Source organism: Hakea prostrata, chromosome 10, assembly GCF_041222555.1.
Source record: "Hakea prostrata isolate BN-2017 chromosome 10, UWA_Hpros_2, whole genome shotgun sequence".
Classification (NCBI taxonomy): Eukaryota; Viridiplantae; Streptophyta; class Magnoliopsida; order Proteales; family Proteaceae; genus Hakea; species Hakea prostrata.
The window spans coordinates 1,827,948-1,849,197 of NC_142609.1; the positions used below are offsets into that span (position 1 = coordinate 1,827,948).

The 21,250-nt window shown below is 36.9% G+C and overlaps 2 protein-coding genes and 1 pseudogene across 2 annotated transcripts; all 3 read left to right on the forward strand.

Moving 5' to 3' along the window:
* Window positions 1-4,782: 4,782 nt before the first annotated feature.
* On the forward strand, window positions 4,783-7,757 carry LOC149001399 (protein trichome birefringence-like). Its single transcript, XM_089138383.1, has 5 exons — window positions 4,783-5,797; window positions 5,910-6,102; window positions 6,193-6,386; window positions 6,482-6,640; window positions 6,743-7,757. Exons 1-5 carry the CDS (start codon window positions 4,977-4,979, stop codon window positions 7,113-7,115), a joined length of 1,740 nt encoding a protein of 579 aa, XP_088994509.1. The 5' UTR covers window positions 4,783-4,976; the 3' UTR covers window positions 7,116-7,757.
* A 4,212-nt stretch (window positions 7,758-11,969) lies between these two features.
* On the forward strand, window positions 11,970-14,436 carry LOC149001400 (AAA-ATPase At3g50940-like). Its single transcript, XM_089137317.1, has 2 exons — window positions 11,970-13,119; window positions 13,590-14,436. Exons 1-2 carry the CDS (start codon window positions 12,091-12,093, stop codon window positions 14,043-14,045), a joined length of 1,485 nt encoding a protein of 494 aa, XP_088993443.1. The 5' UTR covers window positions 11,970-12,090; the 3' UTR covers window positions 14,046-14,436.
* A 779-nt stretch (window positions 14,437-15,215) lies between these two features.
* LOC149001401 (AAA-ATPase At3g50940 pseudogene) lies at window positions 15,216-16,303 on the forward strand (annotated as a pseudogene).
* Window positions 16,304-21,250: the final 4,947 nt, after the last annotated feature.

The window sequence follows — 21,250 nt, forward strand, 5'->3', positions numbered from 1 at the left end:
TCATCATAATCATCATGGGTATTGGTGTTTATGACATTGTTTGGTTCTAATATTAGATTAAGTTTGAAGTCATAAACTCATTTTTAAATGTAAGTCATCAGTTTATGGGGGTTGGGTTTGTGCTGAGTGAAAGTTATTCTATTCTGTTCAATCCATAGGAAATACCAAGTTATTATAAACACCGAAAAGAACCATTGATAGTGTCTGTATTAGAATTGGGTCTCCCTCTAAAGAAAGAAAAACATAGATCCAATATTGAATTGTGGGAAAGTTGTTCAGTCCACAATCTTAAAGGTCCTGCAACCCATATCCTCTTGGTCCATTCACCTGAGATGAAAACATGACAAGTAAAGAAGATGTTACAAACTTGGTTTTTGAAGCTTAGAACATAGGAAATTCAGAGGGGGAGGATAACAAGTAGAAGGGGTGGGGGAAGAAGAGGACATTCAAGAGGAGACTTAGGAATTGGGGAAATCATTCTTCATTGTCCTCAAAATACCACACCCGAATACAATTATAGATAAATTTTCATTACCTTTCTACCCCCTATTAAGCTCCAACGGAATTACCCTTGAAATGACAATTCACTCAACATACTACATTTTAATTAATCTCCTTATTTACTTCATTAGTATTCCTTTGAAGACTAGACTAAGAAATGGTCACCATAGATAGAGAAGATAAAGAATCAGACAATTTTTTATTGTTATGGTTGAAAAAACAACAAATGGAAGAGTTCTATTGCAGTATTTTAGCATGATTCTTATGTTTACGATTTCAAATACCATGAGTACAATTTTCTAAATTGTTTCACTTAAACTCCACAACCAATTTTTACTCCGAGAAATAGAAGTAACAACAAATTATTGTTGCCCCTAAAAATATTTGAAAACAATAATTTTTTAAATTTTAACTTATATTGTAAAAATCACTAGAAACAAAATAATTTATTAAACGATTTTTATCCAATTTGTTTGATTTTCAAAATAAGTTGTAAGAAAATGAAATCATTGACATCTTCAGTCTTTTTCTATTTACTCAATGGAAACCACACTAGGGAGACATTGGAAAAACACTTTCCCATAAGTCAAATTTTAATTTTGGAATGTTAGGCTTGATTTTGTCAATTGCTGAAAAATCGTAGAGCATATATAATTCTTATACAAAAAAAAAAAAATAAATAAATAAATAAAAATCAGAGAGATTCAGAAATCTGATCTCTTCTTCGTCTTGCTGTACTAATTTGTCAAAGTTGATTAAACATTGGTGGGACCCAACAATCGTTTTAATAGAATAGATCCAAATCCAACCCATTTGGCCATTTCCATCTCCGTCTCCATCTGGTGATCTCCTTTTACTTATAATCAGAGTCGGTATGTGGGGACCGCTGTGCAATGTCGGTGTCCATAGGAAATTATTAGTAAAAATAAATAAATAAAAAATTCAAATACTCTTTATATGTTTTTAATACTTTTATCACACAATAGGTGTGGGCCCTACTTTTAAAAAAGGGCATACCCAGTGCCAAACCTCTCACACTATGGGGTCTGGGAAAGGGACTTTCTATGCAGCCTTACCTCTGCTTTGCAGAGAGGCTGATTCGAACCCGCGACCTCCAGCGCACAATGGAGAGACTCCACCTACTTTTTAAGTATTATCAAAATGTATTAAGGGTGAGACTCAAGTGAATTATATATCGCCTTCAGCTCTATTGTGAGTCTTTATCACATTTCCAATAGGGGAAAATAATGTGTTTCTACATTGTTCTCTTTGTTAGACTCAATTCTATGATGGAGAAACGTGAAGAGAGGAAACACATACCTCTTCTGAAATTTCTTGGGTATTGCGCAATTAATCCTTAACACTGCCAGCGAACGTTCGAGATCGAGATTTCAATCTCGACCGTTCATTTTCGAAAAGTGCGTTTTAACACTTTTAAGAAATAGACGATCAAAATCGAAATCTCAACGGTTCACAACACAATGCTGCCATTAATTGCGCAGCACTGAAGTTGAGCTACTCTACCTCTTTTCTGAAGTTATTCCACCCATAAAAAGTCAAGAGTTTGAATCCCCTGGGGTCAGGTTCGTAGTCTCGCCTATATTAATTATATAAAAAGCGCCTTAAGGATGTAGTCGTGCTGCGCGCAAACTGGCCTGGATGAACCTCATTCCCAACATAACAAGAAAAAGAAAAAATAAAAAAAAAATAAAAACCAAAAATTCTAATTTATATTAAAAGTCGCCCGAAGCATGGAAAGAAGTTCACGAAATTCGCGAAATCACGATTACCGGCGAAACGAAACCAGGGGCGAAACCGACATTTACCAGATATCGCCGAGAAATCGGCGATATCTGGCGATATATCGCGAGATATCGCGATATTTCGCGATATTTCGGAAAAAAATATTTTTTAAATTTTTTTTGTGTATGCTTTTTATACTATTTCTTGCACTTTTTAGGCGATTTCTCGCAATTGTATCACAATCTTACCAATTTTATCACAATGATTCAAGACTCAAAAGTTAATGTGTTAAATGTAATTCGGAAGAAAATCTACAGAGAATAACTTATAAATAGAAAAACTTTTTATAGTAAAATCATCAAGATTAATGAGCAATCTTACCAACTATATTCTAGTGATCTAGTCCTCAAAAGTCAACATGCCAAATGTGGTTAGGGAAGAATATATACATGAAATAATTTATGGAAACAATTTAATTATGAAGATATTTTGTAATAGAATCGTCGGTTAATCTTTTCAACTATGTCCGAATGATTTAGGCCTTAGAAGGTAACACATTAAATGTGGCTAGGCAGGAGATTTAAATGGAAATATATATTAAGAAATAATTTAAATTATCAAAGTCAACATGCCAAATGTGATTAGGGAAGAGTGTATACATGAAATAATTTATGGAAACAATTTAAATTAGTAATGAATCTTATAAAATAATCTTCAGAGTGATTTGATAATCGTTCCAATTATGTCCTAATGATGTAGGCTTTATAAGGTAACATATTAAATGTGACTAGGTAAGAGAATTTAAATGGAATAATTTTTAGGAAATAATTCAAATTTACCACATATTTGCATCAGATTAGGATAGGCATCAAATTTACCAAAATTATTGCATAAAAATACTCAAAAAAAATTAGGGCGAAATTTCTATAGGGGGGCGAAATATCGCCGAGATATCGGCGATATTTCGCAGTCCCGCGGGTAGCGAACCGGGCGAAATATCCGAAATGTCGTTCCCTGGCCCGAAGGACCCCTGGAGTACAACTAAATACCTTTTGCGTAAGCAAAGGTCGTCAACAGACATCGTATGATATGTACGGAAGAAATAGACCAGTGCGTCATTGTCAATCGGGCGGAGTTCGTCGAATGGGGCCCACGCGGAAACCTTACTATGCTACTACAGTGGACGTTAGTTGTAAAGCATATCCCGCACCTCCTGTAACGGTAAGAAACGTTGCCACGCGTCAATAGATCTAGAGCTCAAAACTCAAAAGTGAGATACAGATTACAGTCTACACGCTACCGTCTTCCTTTACGTGTGGTTTTACTTTTTTATCCTTTTATATATATAGAAATAATATTATGCATGCCCTTTCAATCTCAATCATTTAGACGACACGGAGGGGCAATTTGTGGAAACTAAAGAACACATGAGACTGGCTTTTCGTTTTCAAGAGTACATTTATCTAGAATGTTAGATACGAGACATACAAAATTACCGATTTACCTATTTACGCACACGAAAAACTACGCCACCGGGTAGCGGCACGGCATGGTCATTAGATTTACTAAAACTTGACTAGGGTCCAGGTCTACGGGATGGTGTGGAGGGACGGAGGTTCTAATTCAGGATCTCTTTAGACGTACAACTTTTAGCTATGAGATTATCACTATTGTGCTTGTTATACCAAATCTCGCTTAGACCGCCAAATCGGAATGGACCGTTCGGCTTGGTGCATCTCGTCTTGACTCTGTTCAAGGAATTTAGAAGAAATCTTTTGGCATACGCTTTCAGAGAAGTGACTCTTTCTTGAGACCACCCTCATGATACTTGCCACGTGGAAATGTAAACGTGACTTATTAGAAATGTTACTTCCTAACAAAGGTGTATCAAACTCATAACTTCTCAAGCAATATTTGGGCATTGGCTTCTCCAACAAGCTTGGTTTCACAATCTATCCAAGCCCTCCATTTTGAATATGTGAATCCAATGATCAAGGTTTGTCTTCTCAAGAAAGAACATGAAATATTTTCCATAAAATTAGAAACTCAAAGAGAAAAAAGAATAAACTAAGATTATTCTTGCATTAATTCTCTTGTTATTACTTAAGAAACCTATAATTTTTTGCGCATTAACTCGTCAGAGATGGCTTCCAGTCTACAGAGGCAAGGCAGCCCACTTTCACCATTCTTATTGTTTGCAGATAGTTGGTTTGTGGTTGATTCGAATTATTTTTGAATCAACTCAAGAAATGATAGATGACTAAATTCTCATCTCCACCCGAACTAGGGGGTTCATTTGAAATGTCCAACTATAATTGGTTGTTTAGCTAGGAAGATTCTTTCGGTATTATGTGTAATGGTAATGTTTGGTTTATTTCCATTGGGTAATCGAAATTACTAGAAGAACTAATTAATAGTTTACTTTGAATTATTCTATGACCCACCGTTGGTAGTTGATGTGGCTAAATTCAATATCCGTTGATGATTAAATTAACCTAATTGATGCTGCTAAACCCAAACCGAATAACCATTCTTTATCAAATCACAAATCTTTTGTAAAATGACAGACTGATATAGAAATGCAGTGATTCCATTTCGTCAGTGGTTTTAAGGCACTGTTCGTACAACACAGCACCCTTTTCTTTTTCTTTTGTGAAGTGAAATAGTAGCCACTAGCAAAGCTGCTCATCTTCTGGGCCAAATTGGAGAATATCAAGGTGGAGAGATCCGCCATGGCGGAAGCGATCAAGGATGTCTTTGGTGGGGGAAATTTGTTCTCTGACCTCAAGAGCTTATTCCCAGTTTTCAGAACTAGGAGAACTATAGTTTTTGTATATGGGTTCATGTTCACCTTGGTTGCTTGCACTGTCATCCTCGCCTTCAACCCTTCTGCTACTTCTTCTCCTTGGTTCACCAACATCTTTGGCAGTCGAAGTTCTGATTCTTCCACTAGATCTCAGTTCTCTTCTCTCTTTTCCTACTTCCTCCCCAATTCATCTCGTCCCCTTTACGGTTCCACTGCAACTGCTCTTTCGCATCCCTTGCCTCCCAAACTCATCTCATCTCATAACCCTAACACCACAACGCCTCATGTTCCAGAAACAAATTCGCAACCGGCGAGTTCACCATTGCAATCCTCAAAGAAGGGAGATCTGCCAAAGAATGGTACTGTAAGTGGGTCTGCGAAGGAGACTCTCAGATCACCTCCTGTGGATCCCAGAGCAGCTCTGAAGAACAAAACAGAGATTAGTAATGGTGAAACGCAGGCACAAGCAGGGAATCAGAAAGGGAACTTTACTGATTCTTCTCTGAAGAAGGATAATGGGGTTTCCTCGGGGCATTCATCTAAGAAGGAATCGATATCAAATCTTCTCAGTTCATTAATGCATTGTAATATCTTTGATGGAAAATGGGTTAAGGATGATTCTTATCCTCTCTACGCACCTGGTTCTTGTCCTCACATCGACGAGCCATTTAATTGTTTTCTCAATGGTCGACCAGACGGAGCTTATCAGAACTTTCGATGGCAACCCAAGAATTGCAATATCCCAAGGTACGTTTCCAGTGGAAAAAATCACAATAGCAAAGTTGGGTTTCTGTTGATTTTCCTCTCAGAAGAGAAGAAATTCTGGGTTTTAGCATCTGAACCAGATCGATTTATGCAGGTTGGATGGGAAGGAAATGCTAGAATTGTTGAGGGGAAAACGTTTAGTTTTTGTCGGTGATTCCCTGAATAGAAATATGTGGGAATCTCTAGTTTGCATTCTTAGAAACTCGGTTCAAGATAAAAGCAAGGTCTTTGAAGCTTCTGGGCGAAGGGAATTTCGAACTGAGGGTGCTTACTCCTTTCTATTCAAGGTGGGTTGTTATTAATTCTACTCTTCAATATCTTCATCATCTTAGTGAAGTTTCTTTCTCTGATTATACTGATTCGATTTTGATTTACAGGATTATAACTCATCAGTAGAGTTCTTTCGATCGCCTTTTCTAGTTCAAGAATGGGAAATGCCAGACACAAATGGATCAAAGAAGGAAACTCTGCGGCTCGACATAGTTGAGAGATCTTCTGATAGGTACAAGAATGCAGATATCATCGTCTTCAACACTGGACACTGGTGGACTCACGATAAGACTTCCAAAGGGTATTTCCTTAACATCGTCTTTGGTTTCAATTTTCTCCATGGAAACTTTTTTTTGTTACAAGAAACTAAAGAAGAAAGATTAAACCCCATTGCAGAAAGGGTTATTATCAAGAAGGTAGCCATATCTATGATAAATTGAACGTAGTTGAGGCATTTCGAAGAGCTGTGACAACTTGGTCGAGATGGGTTGATGCCAATGTAAATCCTAAGAAGACCATGGTTCTCTTCAGGGGTTATTCTGCTTCTCATTTCAGGTAATAAAATATATTCTGCAACTCCAATCCATTAACATCCATTCAAATCTAGGAAGAAGGGAAATAATTGAACAAGTTCATTTTTTTATTCTCTTGCTGTAGTGGTGGTCAGTGGAACTCAGGGGGGCAGTGTGACCATGAGACAGATCCCATAAAGAATGAGACTTATCTGTCAAAGTATCCTGAAAAGATGGCAGTGTTGGAGTCGGTGATCAAGTGGATGAAGACACCTGTTTCATTTTTGAATATTACAAGAATGACTGATTTCAGAAAAGATGGGCATCCTTCAATATACAGGAAACAACACCTGAGTGATGAGGAGAGGAGATCTCCATTGAGGTACCAAGATTGCAGCCATTGGTGTCTTCCTGGAGTTCCTGATTCATGGAATGAACTCCTATATGCTCAGCTCTTGATCAATTACCACCAGCAACAGCAGCAACAATTACTGCAACAGAAGAAGAAGAGACCATAGTGATAAAGGTACACAGATTAGATGCCATATTGAGTATTAAATTAATGGGCAACTGTATTATATAGTTTTTCTTTTTAATATTTCTTTTGGGAAAGAGAGAGGAGAATCAATAACTAGGAGAAGATCCAAGAAAGCGTGTTTTTCGGCTTTATTATTATTTTAAAGGAAGTTTGAAGAGAAATAGAAAAGAAATGAAGTGGAAGAGAAGGGGAGGTGGATCTAGCAAGGAGGAATATGAGCTGTAATAATTATAATTGTTCATATATGATCATAGGAAGATGGGGGAAGGGAGGAGGATGTTGCGTAGGAACCTCTCCTTCTCTCTGAATCACTCTCTCCCCATCCTATAGAGGGTTCTTTCAGCCTTGGAAAGGATTGAAGATTGTAAATCTCATTTTCATTTTAGGATTCTTCATTTGAAATAAATGAAAAAAAAAATGTTATTTTCCTTGATTCATGGTTTTTTTGGGTATGAATTATCCTTGATGCATGATTTGGTTGATAACATGTTGCCATTGATGGATATATGACTCTTATGTGGTTGATTTCTGGAGTGTCATGTAATTTGTTGTATGTGTTCAAGATTCAAATTCACAATAAAATTATTCGACCGTGCTTCATTGGTGGGGGCATTCTTCATCGTGTGTTCTATGTAGTTTTCATTGAGTCTAGAACTTCCACCTATGCAGAGGGGATATTTTTTGACATACACGATTAGATTAATGACACGTGTTCAATCTAAAAATAAATGTCTCGTTTGATAATCTATCAAGTGTTTTTGTTTCGAAAAATATCGAAAATAGTTATGAGTTTTTGCTTGTTTAGGGGATTAAACTTGCTTTTGGAAGTATAAATAACATCCTACGACTCTAATTCCAAATTTGTCTCCAACTGCAACTTTTTTCCTCCTACCACGGATGGAAGAACTTTATCAAATATTGAGAGGTTTTTAGCAGATTGTTGAGGTTAAGAGTGCTAAATTCTATCAATTCCCTTTTTGAAATTGTTTCATTTAAACCTAGGGCTGAAACAGGCCGGATTGGATCAGGTTTTTGCAATTCCAAGCCCAACCCCATATATATATTCTAATCTAAGCCCATTTCTGTCGTGACCCTAATTGAGGACCAATGATTATTCTCCCTGACCTAAGGCCCTACAGGGCCACGCAAAACCCATTATTGTCCTGATTGACCCTATTCTTGGCCCTATTTGCCTTTTCCTGAGTCCTGATTGGTCCTATCTTTGACCCTATCCCTGGCCTTGATTGGTCCTATCTCACGCCTTTCTCTAGCCCTAGCCCTAATTGACCCTATACTTGGTCATGGCATGAATGACTCTATTGTTGTTCATGTTCTTAATTCATTGAGATCAAGCATCAAGGACAAAATTAAGACTAGGATTAGGGTTAGAATCAGGGCCAAGGTTAGGGCAAAAAAATCAGGGACGGGTCTGGATAGGCCTGGCGGGCCAAAGAGTTATTAAAGGCCCGCCTTTGAAACTAGTCAGAGCCAGAATATTTTGGCTCTTATCCTGAGGAAACCCGTCCTCGGGCCAAAATCTTGAGTCCAAGCCCTATTCGGGCTCAAGGCGGGTCAGGACCAAACTTACACCTCTATTTAAACCCAACTCGCACCCAATTTTTTGTTTGAAAAACAAGCGTAACACAAATTGTTGTTGCATCAAAAGGTGTTTTTCTGAAGCAAAATTATTAAACATTTCAATTTATGTTGTAGAAATCATGTAAAATAACGGTTCTATCAAATTGTTTTTGTCAATTTTTTTGTTTCTCAAAGCAAGAAACACTAGAAATGTCTATTAAATGGTGAGTCTTCAATTGGGTCCAAAATCTTTTTCTTTTGGGGAAGAAAAAAAAAATCGAAGATACAGGAATCTGGAACTTCTCGTGTTCTTCACTCAAAAGAGGATTCTGTTTATGGTCTGAACACATGCCACCAATTTAATCATATAGGTTGAAAATTTTCCCTCTTAAATGTGGGTAGAGAATCTATACTCGACTTGTTTGAGTAAAGATTCAGACTTGATGCAGTGACCCTAAAATCAGGACATAGTGGTGGAAGTAAGGTTTTATTATATACTGAAGGTTAAGAACAACAGAGGGAGGGTTCATCCACTGTCCATAATGTATGAGGGAGTGGAAATAAATCCCAACATTAGCACATCCTCGGTAGAAACAAGCTCTCTGAACTTAAGCCACTCATCACTCCTACTAAAATTTATTTTAAAGCAGAAAAAAAAAATTAACAGCTTAAAGAATAGGATATGATTGGTATGTAGTTTCCTTCTTGTTCAAGATGAATAGGTATTTCTTCTTTGATGCTTTTGATGAGAGTGTCTGTATTGTATTTTATTTCTCTTTCGGTGGCTTCTCTTTTGTTCTTTCTGGGTAGACATTACTATTTTCACATGGAAAGAAGACATCTGTCTAATCCTGTTTGGTAGATTGGAAAATTGAGGATCTCTAGAGGAGCAGCTGTAGGTCAACATGTCAGAGGGGACCCTTTCTTATGAAAATTCAAAGTGACCTAACCCTAACATGAGGAGATTAAATTTCTTAGTTGATTATTCAAATTATAGTCATTTTCAATGCTCTGTCGGCAACGGCATTAACTTAGAATTATTTTTCCTTCAAAGCTAATCCCAATGGTCCAAGGTGTTACACTTTGAAAATTGCAAACTTATATGGACTTCAAGCCTTAGTAATTTATGGGCAATTTCGGCCCAACATCTATTTTGATTTTTGAGAAAGATTTTCCCTCTTGACTTAAATGGGCTTGGACTAAAACTTAGTGGATTATGGCAACTGGGCTGGTGGTGGTTTGTTCAATGTGGTCCATCTGAAAATCCTAAAGAGTGTTCTCATGAGAACTTCTCAACACAAAATGTAATTTTGCAGTGATGAAATTTGTTCCATGATCTCCTGCCCTGGTTGGGAGAAGGCTTTGAAAAGGTCATCATTGAATCGGATTGCAAATAAGTGTTGGGCTACATTCAAAATGTCGGTCCAATTAGAAGAGACTTAGAGCCCATCATTGCAAATATCAAACATCTTACTCCCTATTTTGAACTACGTAATTTTAACTTTATTCCTAGGCAGGTCAATTATGTTGCTGACCACCTAGCTAGGAAGGCCCAGTCTGGCGGTGGCGACTGTTTGGCTTACTTCCACTCCTTGGCTTGTAGATTTGATCTCTACGGCCTCGGTTTTGCTGTCTGTTGAATGAAGATGTTTTTCTACAAAAAAAAAAAAAGATCTCCTGCCCTAGTGCAAGATTGGGCAAGACTGAGGTTGACCATTTCTGATCATCAATTTTTTTATGGATGAGTGATATGTGTCCTTACATCACATCAAAGGATTGAAGTTAGATTTACAAGATAATTTTTTATGGATAATTACTATTGTCGGGAACTATAACTTAACTACTACTTTATCCTCTATACTTTTTAAAATTATTAATTTAACCTCCAACTTTGTTTGTAATATACTGTTGCCCCCTACCGTAGTTACATGATGACATGTCATATTTTATTTATTTAGAAATTCCAAATTAATTCTATGTTTTATATTACTTATTTACACTTTATATTAAATTACATTACTATCCTAAGCAATTACAAAAAACTTTGACCTAATTAAACAACCTTTTTTTCTAATTAAAGAGAGAAAAGAAAAGAAGACCCATTTTAATTTTATGAATGTACTTTTCAATTTGGTAATAAAAAAAAAATCTTAATTTTTGGTGGTATTTTTAATTTTTTTTGTTTACTTTACATTTTAATGTTATCAATTTTAAGAAGTTTTCACTTCCAATAGATTTTTATTTATTTATTGTTTAATTTGATGTTAACAATTTCAAGAAGTTCCTACTACCAGTATAGTGCTTTTTAATTTTTAATTTTTTTTAATCCAAAATGATAAAAATACATGTATAAATGTATTTCATAACCAACGGGGGTTGGTCAAAGTGGTAAGCAACTTGGTCTACTTAAGCAAGGTTCCGGTATTGAAACCTTGTGGATGCAAAAAATCCCCGGAGACTCACCCACCACAGCCGAACACCTGATTAGTCAGGGCAAAAGCCTTGGAACCGGGGTTGGCAACCAAAAAATTGTACCCAAAAAAAAGAAGTATTTCATAAGTTTTTTTTTCCTTCTAAATGAGGATAATATTAAGTTATAATATAGAAAACAATAGTAATTATTTTTATTTATTTATTTAATCACAAGCGATTTGATGTGACTTATGAATTTGTGCCACACGGCATAAGAAAATGAACTATCCATTTTCTTGTCAGAAATAGACTGGACCTGCAATGAGCTCAAGAGCACATCAGAGGTTGTGATTAAAAAACTATCAAAAATATTTTTGATTTGTCTAGTGAAAATGAAAACAGCATACCAAATACAAGAAACCAAGTCTCAATTATCAATTAATATTTTTTCTAAAAAACTGAAAACTTGGTCACCAAGGAAGAGGGAATGAGTCGTGGTTCTTCCTTGGGGAAAGGGGGGAAGTCAGGGACGACTCAGGAAGACTCTCTCTACATTAATTGTGGATGCCGACTTACGCCCGTAAGTCAACTTGTAAGTGTGAAAAGAAGAAAAAACCTCTCATAGAAGTATTTTTCAGAGAAACTTCTTCTCTTGGAGGATTGTTGGAGAAAACATCAAAGTCATGATTCTACCCCAATAGAGAAGCTGGTCAAAATAAATAAAATTTCCCAACTACTGTCTTTACCAGGTAAGCTAAGCACTAGTAGAGAAAAGTCATAAATTTAGTACTGAGCAAGTCCCATTAATATATAATGTCTATCTTCCCTAATCTATAAAGGTAGAAGCTGCATCACAAGAGATTTTCAGGCCACTTCCTTCTCTCCAACACACCAACATCGCTGTGATCACCAAGTTTTCAGCCCTCCTCCTTCTCTCCAACACACCAACATCTCTGTGATCACCAATGGAGAAAAAGATGGATGTGTCTTCCATTAACATGCCCTCTGCAAAAATAGTGTTGTCCACTGCAGCCTCCGTGGCAGCTTCAGCCATGCTCGTCCGTAGTATAATGCAGGACTTCGTACCTCATGAGGTCCAAGATTTTTTCTTTTCTGGCATTCGGAGACTCGTCAACCATTTCTCTTCCCAAGTGACCATCATAATCGAGGAGTTTGATGAGCTCACGAACAATCAAGTCTATGAAGCTGCAGAGATCTACTTGGGCAATAAGATTTCCCCCAACACCCAGATACTAAGAATTAGCAAATCTGAAAAGGAGAAGAACCTCAAGGTCGCCATGGGAAGAAACGAAGAGATTGTTGATATCTTTGATGGAATTCAATTCAAATGGAGATTGGTTTGTACCCAAGTGGAATCCAAGAATTACAACAACCCAAGGGACCTCAATTCCTCCTTTCGATCTGAAATCCGGTCATTCGAGCTCAGTTTTCACAAGAAATACAAAGACAAGGTGTTGCAATCTTACTTGCCTTACATATTAGAGCAGTCCAAGTCCATGAAAGAAGAGAATAAGACAGTGAAGCTCTTCACTGTGAACTATAATGGGTTATATAGTTACAACTTGGCAGATGCATGGAGCTCCATAAACTTGGATCATCCTGCAAATTTTGATACTCTAGCGATGGATGTGGAGCTCAAGCAGACGTTAATGGAAGATCTGGAGATGTTCGTGCGGAGAAGAGAGTTCTATAGGAGAGTTGGAAAGGCATGGAAACGTGGGTACCTCTTATATGGTCCTCCAGGCACGGGCAAGTCAAGCTTGATTGCTGCCATGGCCAACTACCTCAAATTCGACATCTATGACTTGGAGCTGACTGATCTTCACAGCAACTCGGATTTGAGAAGACTGCTTATAGCAACAGCAAACAGATCCATTCTGGTTGTGGAAGATATTGATTGCACAGTAGACTTTCAAGATCGACTAGCTGAGGCTAGAGCTACACATTCACATGACCCTGATCAGGGCAAACAGGTTGGTTTAACTGAGATTTCTATCATTATTTTTTTTTTCTTTTCTGAAAATATAATTATTGAGTTGATGGGTAGAGGTTTGTGCTATCTTCAAACTTCTCCACCACACGTTAGGGATGGGTCCCACCTTTGAATACTGATAAAATGAACCAGAGGTGGAACGACGCCAGATCCTCCACATTTGGGCAGGCTGTCCCCCCATCCCTCCAACCCCCTGGTACTTAGGCTAACATATAGCCTGCCTGTGTTCCATGGGCAGCCCAACTTAGGGGGGAGGGGGGGATGGGGTGATAGTCTACCCTGGGTGGAGATGATTTGTAATAAGGTGGAGCCCATTGGATCTCATGCCCCCCTCCCCCAACTTCTAATGTGCGGTAGAAGATCCAAACTCATAACTACCATGGTTGTTTGTACATAGATGTTTCATATATTGTTTGGATGGTTTTCTGATTTCCCTATGCATGATCACAGATAAGCTTATCAGGGTTTCTAAATTTTACTGATGGCTTATGGTCGAGTTGCGGGGATGAACGGATCATTGTATTCACAACCAACCACAAGGATCGATTAGATGAAGCATTGCTTCGCCCTGGTCGCATGGACATGCATATTCACATGTCCTATTGCACACCTAGTGGGTTCACCATCCTTGCCTCCAATTATCTCCAAATCGATGATCACCCACTTTTCAAGGAGATTAAAGAGCTAATAGAGAAAGTAGAGGTCACTCCTGCAGTGGTCGCTGAGGAGCTCATGAAAAAGTCAAGTCCTGAAGTTGCACTGAGAAACATCCTTGAATTCTTGCGGTCCAAGAGGGAGGAATGTGAGAGAACAAAGATCATTGTTGAAGCCCAAAAAGAAGAACTCTCAGACCAACAAGAAAGGAAAGAAACTCAAGACATAAATTGCTCTAAAGCTGAGGCATGAGATAAACATATTTTGAATTTGCTTCTATGACCTACATTAAGTAGGAGAAGTCTGAGGGAATTTAATTTATTATATGACTCTACTTAATTGCAAATAAAGACCCTTATAAAAAATTCAAGGTGGCCTAATCTTAATATACCTTTTCATTATGAGGGAATTCTTATTCAATATTTCAATATTCAAATGTAATTTTTTTACTTTTTTTATATTCTTAACTCAGTACAAACTTAATGAAAAGAAAAAAAAAAAAAAAAAAACACATCAAAGGTCATGACATCAAAAACTGCCTAAAATATTTTTGATAGAGATATTAGGCACTTTTATTTTTAGATTACCAATTTGCCATTGTAGTCTTGAATTTCATCTGATTTGCCAAGTGGAAAATAGCATTCCAAATACAAGAAATCAAATCTTAATTATCAATTAATATTCCTTTTAGAAAAACAAAAAAACTTGGTCAGCAAAGGGGAATGGAGTGGTTCTTCCTTGGCGGAAGGGGGAGTCAAGAATACTTCCTCTCCATTATTATTGATGCTGACATATATTAGTTAACTATGACTTTCAAAGAAACAGCAACAGAAGAGAAAAAAGGGGGAAAAAAATCTAAATAATATAAACTTTTCATATAAAATTACTTTCAGAGAAACTTCTTCTCCTGGAGTTCTCTTGCAGAAATGTCAAAGTCAATATTCTACTAAAAAGACAAGCTCGTTGAAATAATATATGCCAATCATAACAGAAAAAATCTTTACCAGGTAAACACTAGTAGAAAAAGTCATAAATTGAAATGAGCCATTCCATGCATTGATCTCTATTTTCTCCTCTATAAAGGTGGAAGGTGCACCACAAGCGATTTTCAACTCTCTTCGATCGTTCTCTCCAGCACACCAGTATTTCTGTGATCACCAAATTGCCAAAAGAGAAAAAGATGAATGTGTCTTCCATTAACATGCCCTCTACAAGAATGTGAAATGACATCCGTGCATGAAATGTAAAATATTTTATCTTTTACAGTTATTTGATTTAAGTTTGACTACGTGGCTAAATCCTAATCATTGGCAGCAGCAACTGCAAATAAAAATCCACATATTAGAGCAGGCCAAGTCCATTAAAGAAGAAAATAAAACAACAAAGCTCTTCATGGTGAACTATAATGGGTTATATAGTTAAAACTTGGCAGATGCATGGAGCTCCATAAACTTGGATCATCCTGCAATTTTTTATACTTTAGCGATGGATGTGGAGCTCAAGCAAATGTTAATGGAAGATTCGGAGAGATGTTTGTTCAGAGAAGAGAGTTCTATAGGAGATTGGAAAGGCTTGGAAACGTGGGCACCTCTTATATGGTCCTCCAGCACGGTCAAGTCAAGCTTGATTGCTGCCAAGCCTGCCATGACCAATTACCTCAATTTCAGCATCTATGACTTGGAGCTGCCTGATCTTCACAACAACTCGGATCTGAGAAGATTGTTGATAGCAACAACAAACTAATCCATTCTGGTTGTGGAAGATATTGATTGCACAGTGGACTTTCAAGATCGGCTAGCTGAGGCAGTGACCTGCACATTCTAGTGAGTCTGATGACAGCAAAGAGGTTTGTCTAATTAGTTGCATTTCAATTGGTTTTTTTTTTTCTTCCTCTAGATGGATAGAGGTCTATGCTTCCCTCGCTCTCACATTTTTTTACACCATATTAGGGGTGGGACCCACCTCTAAGTGCTGATAAAATGAATTTGAGGTGAGATCCTAAGTGGGCACCACGGGGCCCCTCCTAATAAGTGGTGGAAAAATGTAAGGAGACCACAGGCCTTTACCTTGACTAGTAGAGGATGTAGACTTTGTAATTACTATGTTTGTTTGTACATTGGCATTTTTCATGATTGTTTGGATGGTTTATCTAATTTCCCCATGCATAATCACAGATTATCTTATCAAGGTTTATAAATTTCACTTTTGGCTTATGGTCGAGTGGTGGGGAAAAACGGATTATCGTGTTCGCAACCAACCACATTGATCTATTAGACGAAGCATTGCTTTGCCCTAGTCGCATGGACATGCATATTCACATGTCCTAATATTGCACATCTTGTGGGTTCACCATCCTTACCTCCAATTATCTCTAGATCAATGATCACCTACTCTTCAAGGAGATTAGAAAGCTAATTAAGAAAGTTGAAGTCACTCTTGCAATGGTCACTGGGGAGCTAATGAAAAAGGCAAATCCTAAAGTTGCATTAAAAAGCCTTCTTAATTTCTAGCAGCAGCCCAACAAAGAAGAATGTGAAAGAACAAAGATCATTGTTGAAGTCCAAAATAGAACCTACCAACAATAACAATAATGTTAACTCAGCATGATTGCTCTAAAGCTGGGGCATTAGATAAACATATTTTGAATTTGGTTCCTTTGACTTTTTTTTTTTTTGTTCCTTGACCTCCACTAAAGAAGAATTTGGATCCCTTTTCATTCAAAATCCAAAGGGAATTTAATTTATTATATGGCTTCTACCTAACAAGCAACTAAATATCCTTTTTATTAAAAAGAAAAAAATAGCAGAATTTCTCATGAAAATTCCAAGTGGCCTAATCTTAACATGCCTGTTCAGTTTAAGGGATTTCTTGATTCAATATTCCAACCTTCAGATCTTTTCAATGCTCTGTCAGTATTGACACTTAGAAAAGGTAATTTATGGGAGACTTAACATAGACTTCATGCCCTAGTAATTTATGGGCAATCTCTGCCCAACTTCTATTTAGAAAAGGTTTTCCATCTTGAGTTGGGCTTGGTCTTCTACTTAGTGGATGACAACTTCTATTTATGGAAGACTTCATTGTTGGGTTTCCTATTACAAAACTGTCCACCTTAGGTTTGAGTTTTCAAAACTAATCAATTTTAAGTTTGGGTTTACAAAACTAGCTAGAACAGTTTTTAACCTCAATCATCTTTTAAATTGACTGTTTTATCCCTTCTTCTTCTTTTTTTTTCCCAATTACCTCCATCACCTCTATCATTTCCATCTACTTTGGATTGACTGGTTTTGGAGTTACTTCATAGATGGAATGCCCTGTGATTGTTGTAGGAATAGTTGTTATTACAAGCTCAGGGGTAGAAGACGACTTGAAAATGTTAATAGAAGCCTTAGAATGGCCATTAATTGATGGAGACATTGTAAGATTGAGAAAAGAAGAGGGGCTTGCTTCTAGGCTGTGAGCTTGTGACTGATAGCTGCTTTACCACAATTAGTAGCAACATCAATAGAGATTTACTATTAGTGAAGAAGACAAGCTTAGTTCTAGACTGACTGAAAAATTTGAATATGAAAGGTATCTATTCTGTAAGTTCATGACTTTATAAAGATAGACCTCCTTGTATAGACACATCCATACATGGTCAAATTTGAGCCATCGGATCGTTAGGCTGCATGATCCGATGGTCCAAATTGATGAGATGAATCGATGGGAATATACCTTTATAACGGGTAGATTACTGATGCTTATCTAACCGTTGGATATTCTTGGGATAGATCAACCTTGATCAACTGTTGATTAAAACAAATGGTCCAAATCAGATCTTGCTCGAAAAGATGCAAGTGTGCTAAGTGAGTTGTGTGTGTGCCAAAAGTGAACAAACAACTCACGTGTGGGTGTGTGCTTGGACAATAAATTGTCCTCACTCATACATTGCACACATGTATTGATGCAACAACATGTGTAAAATCCCTTAAAATCCTAACCCAATAACCCATCAATTTAAGTCATTGAACCCAAAGTGCAAGTAGAAGACAACTTTGGACCATTTGAGTTGAACTCGGGAGTTCGAAAATCGAACCTATGGACTTTGATGAATTAGAAGAAGACCTAGTCACCCTAATTGATTTCAAGAGAAGAGAGAAAATTAGACTGCAATGCATAAAAATGAGATTTTGGCATGCACAAAAACCAATGCTAGAGGACTCCAATGCCAAGGTATAGCATACCATTGATTTAGAAATGTTTAGAGGAACCTACCCCTCGAAGCTAGCCAAAAATGACTTTCGTATGTGAAAGATATAGGGGCGGGTGATCAATTTGACTATCTGCCTTTACCCAGAAAAATAGCAATTTTGGGATTTTTAGTCAAGAAGCCATATTTTATTGCTTTTTAACCTTGCAATGAATTATTTATGTTGTTTGGAGGTTGAGAGCTTGGGAGAGGAGAAGAGCTTGGAGTTTGGTGAGATTTTTGCACATTTGGCGGTGCCGAAGTGCGAATCACAAGTATAATCATGTATTGAGGTAAGAGGACTCTAAAAACCATATAGTATTCTTTCATGATATTTATGGTGATTGGTTGTACACCCATTGTCCCTAGTGCCTATGCACTCACTTAGACTCACTAGGTGCATGGTTAATAAGTGTCTAGATGCATTGGCTAGTAAGCCTTGATGAGTGGTACTACCCATTCGGCATGAGTATTGAAGTCGAGTGAACCGTGATTTGCAATAGCTCGGCCCTGTTGTCATCCAACACGATGTGTGATTTTCGTGGGGAGGCTTAGGTCCACTGTCGTCATGCAATTAGTAAGGTTGCATGTGCATAGTATTGGGCTCATGGTACTTTCAGCACAATGTGTCATGGGGAACAATATCCCTAGGTGAGAAGGACACGCAGACCAACAGGGCACTAGACATGAGGGAAGGCATCCGGACCAAGACTTCAGCCATGGTATGATGTGACTGTTCGCCTTTACTGCAAGATCCCATCAGAGGTAACCATTCTGTGAGGGATTAGATTGACGAGACCTTCCCAAAGAAGGTTGGTGTTCTAAATTAGCATGTGTCTACCATAGAGACTACACTAGGGTTTAAGAACATATTTGCATATTTATTCATTATTTCATCATATATTTATATATTGTTTATCAATGTGTGTGATGGAAGCACGATATATGATTATGTTCATCTCACTAAGTTCTTTGGAATTCACTCATCTATATATATTCTTCTTTAGATTTTACTACAAGATATAAGGATCCTTTTACTTGGAGAGTTTGCTGCTAAAAGAGGGCTACGAGTGTCTGGCAGGAGAGGACATGGAGACACATGGAGAGTCGTACCCTTTCTGCTCGAACGGCTCTTATAGAGTCCAGCCTTTCTGAGGCCATAGAGATTTCTTATGAGAAAGTAGTTGCCTTAATTGCAATTATTTGCATTATTTATTTGTTAGGTAGGGGCGCTACTTTCACTCTTAACTTTCTTTGATAACGTTTAGACTTTCGCTGTTAAACAATTTCTTCCTTTTATACTCTGATTTCAAATCCATTAACTTTGATTATGATTTGAGGATGATTGTAATTACTTTTAGTTGATACTTTAATTCATTTGCTCTGGGATTATGTTATATGGTATTGTATTGTTATGGATTGGCCGCAAACCTGTGATGTTATCACCCCCATGGATATTCGAGTATGTCCATAACCAACTAGGTGGGGTGTGACAACGTGTCTTATTATCTCTTTAAGGAGAGATAGAAGAGAATCAATAACTGGAAGAAGATCCAAGAAAGCATGTTTTTTTGGCTTTATTATTATTTTAAAGGAAGTTTCAAGAGAAATAGAAAGAAATGAAGTGGATCTAAGAGGCAGGAGGATGAGCTGTTTTGACTAGTGATAACTATTAGGAAAAATTTCCAATGGTCAGATTTACATATTTTTACTCAAATGGATTCTTTTTTTAAAAATAATTATCAAATCTCTAAACTATCACAAAATTTGAGATTTGATAATTATTTTTAAAAATAGAATTCATTTGAGTAAAACTTTTTCAAAAATATATTATTGAGTAAAATTTTTTTTTTTTTTTTTTTTAAATTTGACCATCTGATAATTTTTTCCTACCTATTATTGTTCATATTCATAAGAAGACGGGGAAGAGAGAGGGATGTTATTTTGGTTTCCCAAGGTTTTTCTTAGGGATTTTCCCTCTCTCAAACCCACTCTCAGTCTCCCCCCACCCTATCCTATACATGGTTCCTTCGCCTTGGAAAGGCTTGAAGATTGTAATTTAGGATTCTTCATTTGAAACAAATGAACAAAGAAAAAAAGGAAACAGTTCTTTTCCCTAATGCATGGTTGGTGTTACATGATCAAATGTGGTCTAGCTAGCTTGCTCTTCCTCCTGCTGCTTAAGAATATTCTCATGAGAAGCAACACAAAATGTAATTTTGCAAGTGATGATGAAAATTGTTCCATGATCTCCTGGTCTGGTGCAAGATAAAGGGATTTTAGGTTTATTGATCAAATTCATCTTATTATAGGATCCAAATATTCTCCCTCCTATGTTATTAGACCGATAGAATTACAACCATTAGATGAAAGGAATCATATCTTTTGAAAACGGATTAATTCTGTTTAGCCTTTTCTAAACTGATTCCGTTTCAGCCTTTTCATCCAATGCTTGAAAATTTTCAGAAGATTACACCGAACAGTAAGGATCCGATTTCTTTATTATGACATCTTGAAAAACATCAAAATACAAAGGTTGTGACATCAAAAATACTAACTACCCAAAGTATTTTTGATTGATCAGATGTTAGGAACTTCTATTTTTTAGATTGCCAGATGCTCATGATAGTCTTAAACTTCTCCGATTAGCCAATGTGGAAGTTAAGATAGCTAGCACACCGAATACAAGAAATCAAATCTCATTATCAATTAATATTTTCTCTTAAAAAACAAAAAACTTGGACGCCAAGAAAGGGGGTAATGGGGTGGTTCTTCTTTGGGGAAGGAGGAGTCAGGGACGATTCATGAATACTTCCTCTCCATTATTTGTTGATGCTAACATATAGAATGGAGCTTTAGTGCTATGCAATTAATACACAACATTGAGCTGCATACGGTCCAGATGCAATGAATGGTTGAGGGTAAAATCTCAACCACTTGATTTGCATTTTTTTTTTTAAATTTTCAACTTTAACAAAAAAAAAAAATTGTAAAAGGGGGGTTCGAGATTTTGACCACTCAAGGAGATCGTGACCATATGCAGCTTAGTGATGTGCATTTAATGCGCACAACTGAAATTGAACCCTAACATATATAAGTCAACTTATTACTTCCGAAGAGACATAAAGAGAATACCAAACATTGGTTCGAGAAGAAGGAAAATTTTATAAGTATTAAATTTCAAATTCAATATTCTTAAACTTCTCTGATTCAAAATAGCATACCT

Coding starts and splice junctions, on each gene's coding strand:
- LOC149001399 (XM_089138383.1), top strand. CDS start 4,977: ATGGCGGAAGCGATCAAGGATGTCTTTGGTGGGGGAAATTTGTTCTCT. Junction 6,103..6,192: donor CTTACTCCTTTCTATTCAAG/GTGGGTTGTTAT, acceptor TTTGATTTACAG/GATTATAACTCATCAGTAGA. Junction 6,387..6,481: donor CACGATAAGACTTCCAAAGG/GTATTTCCTTAA, acceptor ACCCCATTGCAG/AAAGGGTTATTATCAAGAAG.
- LOC149001400 (XM_089137317.1), top strand. CDS start 12,091: ATGGAGAAAAAGATGGATGTGTCTTCCATTAACATGCCCTCTGCAAAA. Junction 13,120..13,589: donor ACCCTGATCAGGGCAAACAG/GTTGGTTTAACT, acceptor GCATGATCACAG/ATAAGCTTATCAGGGTTTCT.